The 13,387-nt window shown below is 37.7% G+C and overlaps 2 protein-coding genes across 3 annotated transcripts; one reads left to right on the forward strand and one right to left on the reverse strand.

Annotated features, from left to right (window-relative positions):
* Positions 1-1,097: 1,097 nt before the first annotated feature.
* zgc:153372 (uncharacterized protein LOC767695 homolog) lies at positions 1,098-5,204 on the forward strand. 2 transcript variants are annotated; one of them, XM_062419395.1, is made up of 10 exons: positions 1,098-1,294; positions 1,887-2,017; positions 2,660-2,810; positions 2,891-3,027; positions 3,402-3,471; positions 3,579-3,660; positions 3,794-3,925; positions 4,012-4,154; positions 4,313-4,435; positions 4,759-5,204. In XM_062419395.1, the coding sequence occupies exons 1-10, from the start codon at positions 1,259-1,261 to the stop codon at positions 4,834-4,836; spliced, it is 1,083 nt and encodes a 360-aa protein (XP_062275379.1). In that variant the 5' UTR covers positions 1,098-1,258; the 3' UTR covers positions 4,837-5,204. The 2 variants fall into 2 exon arrangements, with proteins under 2 accessions (XP_062275379.1, XP_062275380.1); XM_062419396.1 differs by lacking the exon at positions 4,759-5,204 and having other exon boundaries at positions 4,012-4,180.
* aifm4 (apoptosis inducing factor mitochondria associated 4) lies at positions 5,197-13,327 on the reverse strand. Its single transcript, XM_062419397.1, has 19 exons — positions 13,258-13,327; positions 12,426-12,515; positions 12,221-12,330; positions 12,012-12,121; positions 10,751-10,795; positions 10,567-10,648; positions 10,238-10,350; positions 9,971-10,057; positions 9,074-9,165; positions 8,787-8,917; positions 8,456-8,571; positions 8,282-8,353; positions 8,114-8,177; positions 7,815-7,891; positions 7,538-7,655; positions 7,325-7,423; positions 7,151-7,226; positions 6,963-7,067; positions 5,197-5,961 (listed from the first exon to the last, which is right to left on the reverse strand). The coding sequence occupies exons 2-19, from the start codon at positions 12,512-12,514 to the stop codon at positions 5,931-5,933; spliced, it is 1,617 nt and encodes a 538-aa protein (XP_062275381.1). The 5' UTR covers position 12,515; positions 13,258-13,327; the 3' UTR covers positions 5,197-5,930.
* Between the last annotated feature and the right edge of the window lie 60 nt (positions 13,328-13,387).

The following is a 13,387-nucleotide window of genomic DNA, read 5'->3' on the forward strand; positions in this document are numbered from 1 at the left end:
GTATAATAATAATATTTTATTAATGGACGCCTCCGCAGGTCCACGTCAACAAAAAACAAATTAAAATAAAACACAATACAATACAATAACAAGAGAGTATAAATATATACAGAGTTAAAAGAGACACAGACATCAATCGAATGCCTCCAAAAGCAAGAGGAGTATTTCGTGTCACTTTGTAAGCTGGGCTAATGCCATCATAACTTCATTTTTTGATTAATTTAACCGAACCATGAATCTGTACATTAACTTCCTTAACGCTGCATAAAAGGTGGGGACATTGTTAAAAACAAACGTGAAGCCTAAGCAGAAATCTAAATGAATCATTGTATGCAACCTGAAGCTTTTTCATTTTTGCTTTGCTGTAATTGCACCAAAGATGGGCTGTATATATAAAGTGGAGTACAATATGCTTTAAAAAGAGCTGTCTTTACATCATCAGTATACATGTAAAACTTGCGTGCCAGCATATTTGCTTCTGCATACATTTTGTAACATTGACGCTGCACGTCATCATCATCATCATCACATAGATCATCCCTGGTGATGTGACCCAAATATTTTACTCTGCTCACTACATTTAACACTTGATCTGCCAAAAGAAAAGAAGGAAAGTTGTGCTTCCAATCTTCCTTGGTTTTAACAATCATGACAACACTCTTTTTAGGATTGAATTTTATTTCATACTGTATACCATAATTTGAGCAGTTGTTGTAATCCAGCACTGTAAGGAGACAGGACAACTAAGTCATCATCATACAACAGATGATTAATAAGATTACTCTTCACTATACAGCCAGTCCTGCACTCTTTTAGCTGTTTTTAAAGATCATCCATATACATATTGAATAAGATGGGTGACAAGATTCCAGCTTTTTGAACCCCATTAGTCACTATACTGTATCTTTACTTAAAGTTGTGTTAACAACATTGTAGTTAAGGTCTGATTAGGTAAAAATGATCACTTGGAACGTGGTGATGCTTACTTAATTACCACCTTGCAGATCTCGCGAGTTTATCAATTGTTATGAAACGTCACTTCCTTACAAATCTCGCGGGAGTTTGATCATTTTCCATTCATGTTTTTGCCCGTCTAGACTCGACCTCAGGCTGGTGTCAGCTGTGCTCCTGTCATACCCAAATACTTCTCATTGATTTTCATTGTTCATTTTTGCCTTTCAGACAGTCTGGAACCATTTTTTGTAACTTTAAAGAAAACTAAACTTTGTTGTTGTAACTTGTAACTCTTTGTTGCGCAATGGAGACTTGTGAAGATGTGCGGGAAAGCGTGAAGGTACAGTTAACAGAGTTTGTATTATTATTGAGTTTTATTCTCATGCATTTACCTGGTTTTTAAGTTAATGTCACATATATATTTTAGGCTATCACAAGAAAGTTTTCGACACTTAGCAGAGATTATTTTAGATTATTTGCCCCGCCTGCCAGACTGATACTGTACTCACTTTGTAAATCCCAGGAACATTGCACACATGTATATAATCTCAGGAATTCTGCATATTCTACATTTATGTATTGAAGATTTATTTACACAGAGATTGTATGTCGTTGTGTTTTGTTTTGTTTTGTTTTTAATATCATCTTATCTTACTATGGAGTGTGATCGTCTAACATTTACTGAAAAGATTTGAATGAACTTATTTGTCAGCGATGTCCTGCAAAGAGATTTTCATCCTTACTTTGTGTGAATGGCAGCTAAAAAAAAGTCAGTTTAAATCAGTAGATTATACATGTTGTGTTAGTATTACATAACACAGTGGGGGAAATCAAGTTTAAAAAATATATTCATTTTAAACACCTGTTATACACTGACTTGCAGCCTGTGTAGAAAACTGGAGTTGGCTCATAATGTGTCATCATGTGTGCAGAAATACTACGGCAATCGACTGGAGTCCTCTTGTGATTTGCAAACAAGTGCCCCTTCCTGCAGTTTGTCTTGCTCAGTGCCAAAAATTGTTACTCAAGCTCTGAGCCTGGTTCACCCCGAGGTGACCAAAAGGTACCATTTACATTTTTTTCCTCGTCTTCATCTTTGCATCATATAGGCCTACATCTTTGGCAGTGACTGGAAGGTACAGTGGAGATTATTTTCCAACATGCAGATTTGTCATGCAGAGGATCTTGATGTGCTGACTAAAGTCTGTTCTGTATCTGCTGTCCTTGATTATTTAGACTAAAACAAGAGCAAAATAATTCAAATACTGTACCCATTGTCGTCTACACTAGGCACACACATCAGGCAAAATGTGATTGACAAACGACTCATCCATGACACTGAAGTTCATACATGACTTTCCTATTACAGAGTAGCTTAAATTTAGTGGTCATTGAGACTGTGGTCACTGACATCAGTGCTGGGCAATATATATATATGAATTATATTATATTTATATGTAACTAGATATTTTTTTAAAAGCTGCATTTCAGTAAAGAGATGTAATCTTCTGTTATTTGCCTTTATTCAGTCATTATATCCACTTTTCTGATGATTATTTATCAAAAATGTCATTGTTTAAATATTTTGTGAAAGCACCAAGAGTCATCCTTCCATTATTATCACAGTATTGATGTCAAGGTATTTGATTAAAAGTATTGTGATATTTGATTTTGTCCAGGCCTAACTGACAGTACTTTTTCCCAGATTCTACGGCTGTGGTCTTCCGTTTCCAGCGAAGCTTGAGGGCTGCAAAATCCTGGACCTTGGCAGCGGCTCTGGCAGAGACTGTTATGCCTTCAGTAAACTCGTTGGACCGAATGGGCATGTCACCGGGATCGATATGACAGAGGAGCTGGTAAGAATGACACATGCACATACACACACGTTGCCACTTAACTCCTTTGCTCTGTACTGACTTAACTTGTGTTTCTTTAGGTCACAGTGTCTCGTCAGTACATCGAGTACCATCAAAAGAAGTTTGGCTATGAGCAACCCAACATCACTTTTGTCCAGGGCTACATGGAGAAGCTCGGTGAAGCTGGCATACAGAGTGACTCCATGGATGTTGTTCTGTAGGTTGTGAAAATGGTTATGATTCTGCATCTGTGGTTCCCAACCTGGGTTGTAAGACAAATCTAAAGAGTCTTAACATGATTACTGGCATAGGAAGTAAGACATTCTGCAACATAAAATAATGTTTTTTCTAATCTTTTTTGGTGTGAAAAACTTCAGGCCTCAAAAAAGCATTCAAATCTAATAATCTAATGAGAGAAAATCAGACACATCAACAGAATTGACAAGGGGTCACAAGAAGACATTGCTTCATATTGAGGGTCATAAGCAAAAAAGGTTAGGAACCACTGTACATGATGTGTCCAATCTGTCTGTGGTCTGTTGATATAACAGCCTGGATAGATCAAAAAAACAAATCCTATCCTCTTTTCAGATCCAACTGTGTCATCTGTTTGTGTCCTGATAAGAGAGCAGTGCTACAGGAAGTCTACAATGTCCTAAAGGTTAGTATGAAAAATTTCTACCAACAACATTCATGTAAAAATGTCTCTGGAAAGATGATCAAGACTGATGAACAGACTCTGACTCTCATCACACTCGTTTTATCCAGGAGGGAGGTGAACTGTACTACAGTGACATGTACGCCAGCAAAGTCGTGCCTGATCACATGAAGAAAGACCCAGTTCTGTGGGGTAAAATACTGATGATAACATAATTGAACTGTCACCAAATTTCAATGTGAAAGGCAAGAACACAGCACAGAATAAAGCTGATACACACAACATACAATATCCTTTGACTTTGATCCCTTTCCTTTGGATTTAGGTGAAGGAATGGGTGGCTGTCTGTTTTGGAAAGACCTCATTTCCTTGGCCCACAATGTAGGTTTCAGCACTCCACACCTTGTTTCAGCAAGCCATATTGTGGTTCACAACGATGAGCTCAAAGCAAAAGCAGGTAAAAAAAAAAAAAAAGAAGCAATTTTGACTATTAATGACAAGATCATTTTCATTCTACAATTGAACCAGCTCTTCTTTCTGCAGGTGACATCTGCTACTCATCAAGCACTTACAGAATGTTTAAACTGCCCAAACATCCAGTCGTGACTGACGCAACAGTGACCTATAAAGGAACTGTGGCAGACTGCCCTGATCAGTTGGACTTTGATTCATCACACTGTTTCAAGGTATAAAACAAGCCACATCAGAAGAGGTTAATTTACAAACTCAATGATGAATGCTTACACAAGAGTTGCATGTTAATCTGTTTATGTCAGAGAAAAAAAAAACTTCTAAAAAACATCTTTGGACAGACTAGTTTAATGTTTATTTGTGTGCTACGCAGAAAGATGTTGCAGTGGAGGTAAATGGAGAAATGGCTGCAATCCTCCAGAGTTGCCGCTTCGCCCCGGATTTCAAAATCCAGAAGTTGGATAAACCAGAGCCCTGCTCTGAGTCAACACCACAGGTAGCTGGTTTTTCTGAAATGATTAAATTCTCAATAGTTACCTACTGACTGCATCCAGAAATAAATGAAGGTTGACCCATTTATTGCATACAAGGATCTTTTTTTGTTTTCAATTTTACTTAGTTTGAAATGTACAGCTTCACATTTTCAAGGATTTTTAAGGATATTTTAATTTGTATAAATACAAAAATGTGTAATCATTTTACAGAAAAATAATCTTTTGATGTGTAAGCTTGTTGGTAACAGATTTGTTTTAGTCTTGTATAAAGGCTTAAGGTACTACATTAAAAGTGTGACTGTGGACTTTCTTAATTTTTTCTCAGTACTGCCACCTCAACCCATTTCTGTTGGCTGACAAACTGGGAAACGCGGTGAAACAATGCTCCAAAACAGGCAAATGAAGAAGAAGCAAGTAATTGTTCTGAAGACAGCAGACAACTACAGAAATTTAACTGTCAGACATTAATATGTGTTGATTTTGTCCATAAAGGTTTGTAGGTGGCAAATCATGTTATACTCGTTATGTAGCTCCTGTGACTTACTGTGAATATACTGAATGTATTTTTTGGTAGTTTATGAAATAATACGTAATTCACAAAGTGATTATTGGTACATAAAAAAGCTGTAGAAGCATCTTGTCAATGTTTTTGTTGCTAAAACCTGTTCTCTAGTGTGTAATATAAAAGATTAACTTGTACTTGTACTTGTGGATTCAGATAATCAATAAAAAAGAGAAAAACATACATGTTTAATAAAAAATGTTTAAGTACACGAACATGACATTGTGTTTATTAGCATCTGTCAGACAATTAAGACTGAAACAAATTAAATATCCAACCTGATTATGAGATGAGCAATGATTTAGTCAGTATAACAAACAAAAGGAGAAAAAACATCTTCCATACTGCTCATGTAAGCTGACAACAGTAAAGTGTATGATATGTAATGTCAGTTCTGAATAAATCCCTTAACATTTAATACCGGAGTATTAGTTACGTACCATAAAGCATCCAGTTTTTATTTTTAAGTAAATGAAAGATGGTTAGCTCATGCATCATGATATCAATGTTGTCGATCAGCTAACTCACGAGTCACTAAACAGGAGGAATGAAACAGATGTCTTAAAAACCCATAAAATATTCTTTATTTTAAATAAGTTACTCAAATATACTGCAACTGCTTCAGGGCTGTGCGTTTTCAGTGTTTTGAGTAGATAAAACACAGTCTGTATGTCTTTGAATATGAAGTCCACTTAGACTTACCCAGCCGGTGCCCTCATGATTGAGATTAGATTATTCAATGGGTGCACAAAGTGCAAATTCAATAAAGCCTTGTTTGCTGCTATGGGAACAGCACTGTGGGTGAGAGCAAAGCTGGGGTTTTATGGGCTTTTAGAAGGCACGATGAAGTTAATCGAGCGATCCCATTTGGCACTGGATGAGGGTGAGAGGAGCCAGAAAAAGAGGTGTTACTCCTGGATACAGCAGACATCTGGTTACACCTGCAGCCAGCTCAGGTCATCAGCTCTGAACAGACACAAGAACAGTACAGATGTTTAACTGTTCAACACACACAGTATGTTGACATGTACACTCGTATTCCAGTCATGGTATTATCTGGTGTTTGATTATATTTAGGATTATAGATCTGTATGGGTGTAAAACTGAGACGCAAACCTGGCCTATACCAGCATCTTAAAAGACCTGAACCAGAGTGATACTACTGCCAAATTTCAGAACTGAACCAGACGTGAGACACAAAGCTTCAGTATATTTTTCCTTCATTTCATTATGTCACTTTGCCTTGTTAATGCAATACACTGACTGTCATTTCCCCTTTGAAAATTGCTTATATACTTTCATTTCATGGACACAGAGAACTGGCACATAATCTTATATTGGTTCTATATGCAGCCTCTCATTTCATCTTCTGCTGAAACAGGGCATTTCAGCTCCAGTAGTAATAGGATTTATTTAACTTATCTTTCTCTTCTTTTGATGTTTCACTTAATTGTGCCTTTTTGTTATGTGCTTTATACCTGGCTGTATTTCTTTTGTGTGTTTTATAAATTATTGTCTTTTTATTATTCTGACCTTATACTGTCTTGTGTTGCACATTTCCTTGTGCGTGGGTTGTATGCTCTAATAAAGAGTGCTTGAAAGAACAACAAAAACAAATGCATCATACATGTTTGAGCCGAAATCTGATCCAAAATAAGCAAGTGGATACTGCAAACAGCCAGTGGAACAACCATAGCAACCAAATATACAAATGACGCATGTGGGCATGTGCAAACAATATCTTTATGGCTGCTTTCATACTATTGCATTTTGATGCTGTCCTGTGGGTTTGTCTTCTTTTACATATCACCAGTAATGGACAATAAGAATGATAACAGCTCTCAAAGCAAATTCACATTTGCGGAATGTATTTATTTTAGGTATTTAATTTAATATTTAATTTAATTAATCTAGTTTGTGTAATCTGGTGTGTGTGTGTGTGTGTGTGCGTGGATGCACAGACTCACTGAGCCTGCGCTTTTGTTATGCGCTGTCCTGTAGCCATCAGTTCTGCCAGGTGAGCCACAGCAGGGTCAAACATCAAGCTGGCGGCAGCTACCACCTCCTCATCTCTGTTGACAAAGGGAAATGCAACGCAAATATGACACAGCAATTCATTTTCAGCTGCATCAGGAGTTACTCAACAGCTGCTTACTTAATATAAAAAGCCAGGAACTTCCCCTCTTCCACTTGGCCTTTGAATATGATTTCTGTGTAGCCTTCCCCATAGCCTGTAGAAAGAAGAAATGAAAGAAGAAAATGAGATTCAGTGAAGCGTTGCCTGACTTATTCCAATATAAGAGTGACAGTTTCTCAATAAAAACTCCACCTGTGTATCTGATACTCTTCCCAAGCAGCACAGTCCAGAAGAAAGGAACCGAGTCAATCTTGGTTGGTTTCTTCAGCATATTTAGGGCAGCTACTTTTCCTGAGGAAAGAAAAGGAAAATGTGCTTAATAATCATTTTTGAGCCAGACAGAAATCCCCATATCAAGCCACAGAACATGAAGGTTGTGTCTCCTTGAATCCTTCGGTCTCTTACCATGAGCATGTGACATTTGCCAGTGACCAATGTTGACCCTTTGGTCTCCACGAATGGTCAGAGGGAAGGAGGTAATGTCTCCAGCACTAAAGACATCTGGTATATTGGTCCTCATGAACTGGAGAAAAGAGTTGTGTTTACTGCAAAGCTTTGATGTCAGGTCTACAAGCACTTTAGTCGTCAAGTCAATACATATCCATTCATTTCAGTCAGTAACAGATTAGCCATATCAACACCATAGTGATTACAATTTTGCTGTTGATTGCTGTTTGTTTACCTTGTCTACAACTACAGCTTTCCTAGAGTCCACTTCCACTTCGCTGCCTGCCAAGAAGTCTGAATTAGGGATCACACCTGAGAAAACAGACATACTTGAGTTTTGTAATGCTGAACAGGAAAGGTCCGAAAAACTGAGAGGGCAGAGTAGCGTTTGTTAACAAAACAATAAAGGTCTATAGATTAAAAGGTGCAAAAGTGACATGCAAGTTCATAATCTGCAAAGACTAAATACATTATTTTCTGTCATATTAATTACAATGCACATCATAACATTTGGAAACAGCAGCGGTCAATTACCAATTCCTGCTATCACCACATCAGCTTCCAGGGCTATGCCACTCTTCAGCACCACTTCCTTTACCTGAAAAAAAGACGACATTCATGGATCAACAATAGAATATCAAGGTTTGAGGCGGCACAATCTCAGTTTCAGTGAGAGTGAAAATTGAGTTAAGGAAGTGTTACCTTGCCATTCTCCCCTCGGATCTCTGTGATTCTGTCGTTCATGTAGAACTTTACATTATGTTCCTCTAACATCTTAAAAAGGAAAAATTGTGTGTTTTAAATTCTGTTAAATAAAAACTGATAAAGAATTACATTCAGCTGTGACAATGTCAGAGCGCCATCATTGTTTCTTACTTGCATAGTCATCTTGCCGATCTGGGGGCCCAGAGACCGCTCAAACGGGTATGTGCCAGTGCCAACAACAGCCACACTGGAAGCTTTGTCTGATAAGTAGGATGCCACTTCCATACCTATTGTTTCAAGAAAATCAATAATGGCCGACGAATTTGATTGACCATAGTTGTTATCATATGCATACTGGAGTAGTTTTATCTTGCGTTGTCAATTATTTAAATAGTATATTAATCATTTGTGCATGCTGACTTGCAGTCACAGCTTACTGGGAAGAAAACAACAATGAACTAAGATTTACACTGCAATGTAACTTAAACTCAAATCTGATTACCTATGAAGGAGGCTCCAATGACGACAGCCTTACGGCCAAGGCAGGAGCTATGAATCTCTTTGGAATCAGCATAACTCTCCAGTAACTTCACTCCCATCAGGTCATTACCAGGACAGTCGAGCGGCCTTGCTCTGTTAACAGAAGGACTATTATATTGCTAATGCTGCATAGAAATCTTACAACTTAACAATTACAGACTGTTTTTACTAGTCTTTTATGTGTTTGTGATCCCTAAGCATAAGAAAACAATGTAAAATCTATTTGAGGAACATGTGAGTGAGTCTTACCTACATCCCGTTGAGATGAGGAGCTTGTCATAATGCTGCAGGCTGCCATCACTCAACTTCACTGTCTTCTCAGGTATGTTTACCGACACCACCTTAGACACAAAAGATATTTCAGTCTGTGCAAGATGGTGAGGCCACATCTCAAATATCAGTCTTTTTTTTTAACCTTTATATAATCAGGTAATCCCACTGAGATAGAATGCCATTATCAAGAGACCTCAATGTACATGAAATGAAATTTAAATAAAAACACTCATGAACACATAATTGTTGACTTTGGGTTCACTGTGTTAGCCAATCATGTGAGCATGTATTGTCAGTACTGCCTAATCTGACCAAGAGTGATTAAATGTAAAAAGGAAGTTGTAAAAAGGAAGAGCTCTGTAGACAAATAAGAATCAGTGCATACCACCTCTATCTGAGAGAGATGACCAACCAACCTTCTCATACAGGGTGCAATGATGGGTACCATAAACATCACCAGTGATAAAACGGAGGGCAGAATGATAAACTGAGTCCAGAGGTTTGAGGGTACAAGAGGCTACATGACTATAAATCACATCACCTGACAGAAATACCACTTCAGTAACTCTTTTTCTGCAGAGTCGTCTAGAAAACAACATGAACTTAGTTTTTCATGTGTTCAAAACTACTCTTAGATCAATGAGCACACGAGGTGAGGTTTGCAGATTCATAACAGAAAATTGTGGAGAATATGCAAAATGATATAATAGTATTGTCTGCATAAAGGTAGGCATGAAAGCCAGATAGGGATGAGTTTATATCGTTAATGTAAATGGAAAATAAGATTGGACCCAGTTTGGAGCCTTGTGGAACACCTTTCAATATCGGTAAAACTCAGACTGGACATTCCCTGTTTGTTTTATTGCTCATCACCTCTTTCTGCGTCCACACTTCTATCCCATGTTGTTGCAAAAAGTCACTTGACCGGAGGAGGATGCTGCTGCTGTCCACATTCATAGCCTGAAAAGAGGCAATGCCATTGATTTGTTTAACCATTTCTTAAAAATGTCTCTTACTGAAGATACATCTAAACACAGGTTAACGACACACTAAAAAAGAAGAGCAAAGCAGGATGCTGTTTATTGTAATTAATGGAAATGAAGTGTTTATTTGACTGCATGAATACAGGTTAGGTCTTACCTTACTCAGTTTGGGCTTGTCAAATGGAAGCAGGGCGTCTTTTGTTACTATGATGATTCGACCCTGGTAGCAGTTCTGCCTCAGCGTTTCAGCACAAACCAGAGAGGCAGGGCCTGAATTCATAAAAATGACTGTCAGTCTGTACTTACTCAGCAGGTACATTCAGAGATTGGAGATTAAGGACACACAGTAGCACTACACCACCAAGTGAAGTTGAGCACCAGGTCTTCTTTTTTCCAATTATCTGGGAAAATTTCACATTTTGTGAGAATGATGGTCTGAGGCTTGAACTGTCAAAATGTACCATGATTATTACATCCAGTCCTTACCTCCTCCTATGAGCAACACTGTATGTTTGATGTCTGGTACCAAGCTGCACATCTCCTTCACCCGTCTGGTCAGCTTCAGAGTCTGACAACAACAAATGATGAATGATTTAAAATAGAGAATTTTGAGACTAAAAAGGAAGGAAACATTGTGATCGTTTCATCAATTTAACTTGCAGTCACTTACCTTTTTGTTGATGGAAACATACACTTTGCCATCCTGAACTTTGACCTGTGAAATTAGTTTTTTAAAAGAGAAATTTAGCCACAAAATGTGTCTGACTAGGAGATTTTCTTTTTCAAAAGCAGATCTTAGCAAAGTGGAAGTCATCTGTACGCAATGCCAAAATCATGTCTCCAGACTGTGAACTGCAGCAGCTGAAATGTTGACAACAGCATCCATTTTGTAAGAGGGAAATATTACAGTAGATTGAGGAAGTGACCAGAACAATAACAATGTCCTGAAATGGAACTACAAACGTTGTGAACAAGGGATATGTCTCAGTGTCATATTTGCAGTTCTTGTCTTAAGCAATGCACATATTAAATTAGACACCATGTACTCAACAAACGCTGTTAGCAATCCCAACGACAGGATATTAATTAACAGCTGACTAAATATTGCTTTGTTTGATTAGCTTTTATGTCAGTCTGCGGTATATGGGTGCAGGGCCACCTGCTTTTGTGAAGTCCATGAAAGGTTCTGTATATAAAAAGCTTTATTTGGAAATAAAAGATGTATTTGTGCCCCATATGAAAGGAGTGCAACTGCGACTTCTCTGATAAACCAATGTATGCTTATGTTAAAACAGTGTATAAACTTAATTTTACAATAATAATTTTTTTAAAAGCCTGCATTTTGTTTCCATTTAAGTGGCACAAACATCATGACATCAACAGAAAGTCTACAGTTTGGACAAATGAGGCATAAGTGTTTGTGCAAGTAAATCATAACAAATTTTAAGACGCAAGCTATTGAATTTCACAACCATGTATGTTCAAAATGTAAATTCATGCATTCCTTTAAGATGTGGCACAAACAAGGTTACTCCGTTGCTTAGAATAGAAAACAACACTTATCATGAACGTCACTTTCTGTTGACTTTAAGCCAGGACTTGAGGAATTGTATGTAACATATAAACAACAAATGTGTTTCCAATCTATGCCAAGCCATGGATGTGTCAAAAAACCTGAGTAGAAACAGATGTAGAGTAGAAGCTATAAGAACTGCACCCTTGCCTCTCCTCTTTGTCATACTCTTGCAAGCGTTGTCTGTACAAGTGAAGGCTTGTATTAAAGAGATGCCTGAAAAGTGAATTTGTGCCATCCAATCCATTCTTGGCCAAGCAGAATAACCATCATTGGGAAACCGACTATAAAGACGGAGAGAATATCCCTTCTGGAGTAAATTGTTATTAAATGTTGAGCTCTAAAAGAGAAGTTTTACCTTATAGCTCGGCAGAGAGTCCAGTCCTGGATACTCCTCAATATCTCCAGTTCTGACATTGAAGCAAGCGCCGTGAAAGGGACATCTTACTTTGTCACCAACCAGTTTTCCTGGATTATCAGAGAATCTGCCGTTAACACTACTCAGTGCAAAAAAGGTCATTAATTCAGAGTTAGATGTGTAGAAAGTTTGGATATAGCTGGATGTACCTTTAATCAGAGGAGCACTGTAATGAGAGCACCTGCTTCCAACTGCGCTGTACTGACCCTGGATACGGACAAGTAATACATTCTGATCCCCCACAGATACTTCTTTCATCCTCAATAAACAAAAAGAGGTGAACATGTGAAATAAAATGTAGCTACAGATGACTGAAATCACATAAAGCGTAACATTTTTTATCTTGTCACTTACTCTTGGTCTTTCAAGTCAGTCTCCTGACAAACCAGCTCGGTCACCTCCTCCAGCTCTTCAGCAGGACCCGGTTCTTGGCATTGATTCATTCTTAAGATATTAAGAAAACCCGCCCTTTGTTAGGCTGACTGGTATAAAGTTCACCTGGCTCCGATGATGACACAACACATTTGGTTCTCAGGTTTCATTTAGCTAATTAAGTTCATTTTAAAAAGGTACATCTTAATTGTGTTTTTTTTCTATTTTAATCCAAATTGTATCCCATGGTGAAAGACTTCTAATCTATTTCACTTGTTTGCTTTATAATGTCTTTGTGAACAATAAACAGGTTATATGCAATGCTCTATACAAATAATAACTGTTCATTCAAAGCCAGCTGTAATGCAACTTTCTCTTAATTCTGTCTGAGAGAAAGATTCAGTGAAAACATCCATTGAGAAACAAGTCTAGTCTTGAACTGGATTTAAACTTAATCCCTGAACAGTCTACAGACAAAAACATCAGAAAAAAACATGCAAAATAAAAATCACGAGCATAAATAAATCATTGTTATTATTAGGATTATGTTTTGGCTCCAGTGGAGAGGAATTCAAGCTTACACTGGAAACTGACATTAGTTTGAAGCATATGGTCATAATGTAATTGTGAAGTTGACAGTTTTTAATATAACTACTATTGTAAAGTATCGCATCCGCAATCCGGTCCTGCAGCACCCATTCATCCTTTACACACCTCTCGTAATACGTCTCATTCATTTAGCTCATGGGTGTATTATAAGATTTAACTACATTATATTAATACAAACATTACATATCATTTGTGTTATCCTCACCTTTTGTCTCTTTGTGGTTGCTGACCTAAGATCCTCGACAGTGTTTGCAGGAGATGAACAGACTGATGCGTTTAAGAGCGAGCGCAGCACCACGTGACAGCCGGCCTGAGTACCACATGCTCCTCACGAG

This window comes from Scomber scombrus, chromosome 5 (genome assembly GCF_963691925.1).
Source record: "Scomber scombrus chromosome 5, fScoSco1.1, whole genome shotgun sequence".
Classification (NCBI taxonomy): Eukaryota; Metazoa; Chordata; class Actinopteri; order Scombriformes; family Scombridae; genus Scomber; species Scomber scombrus.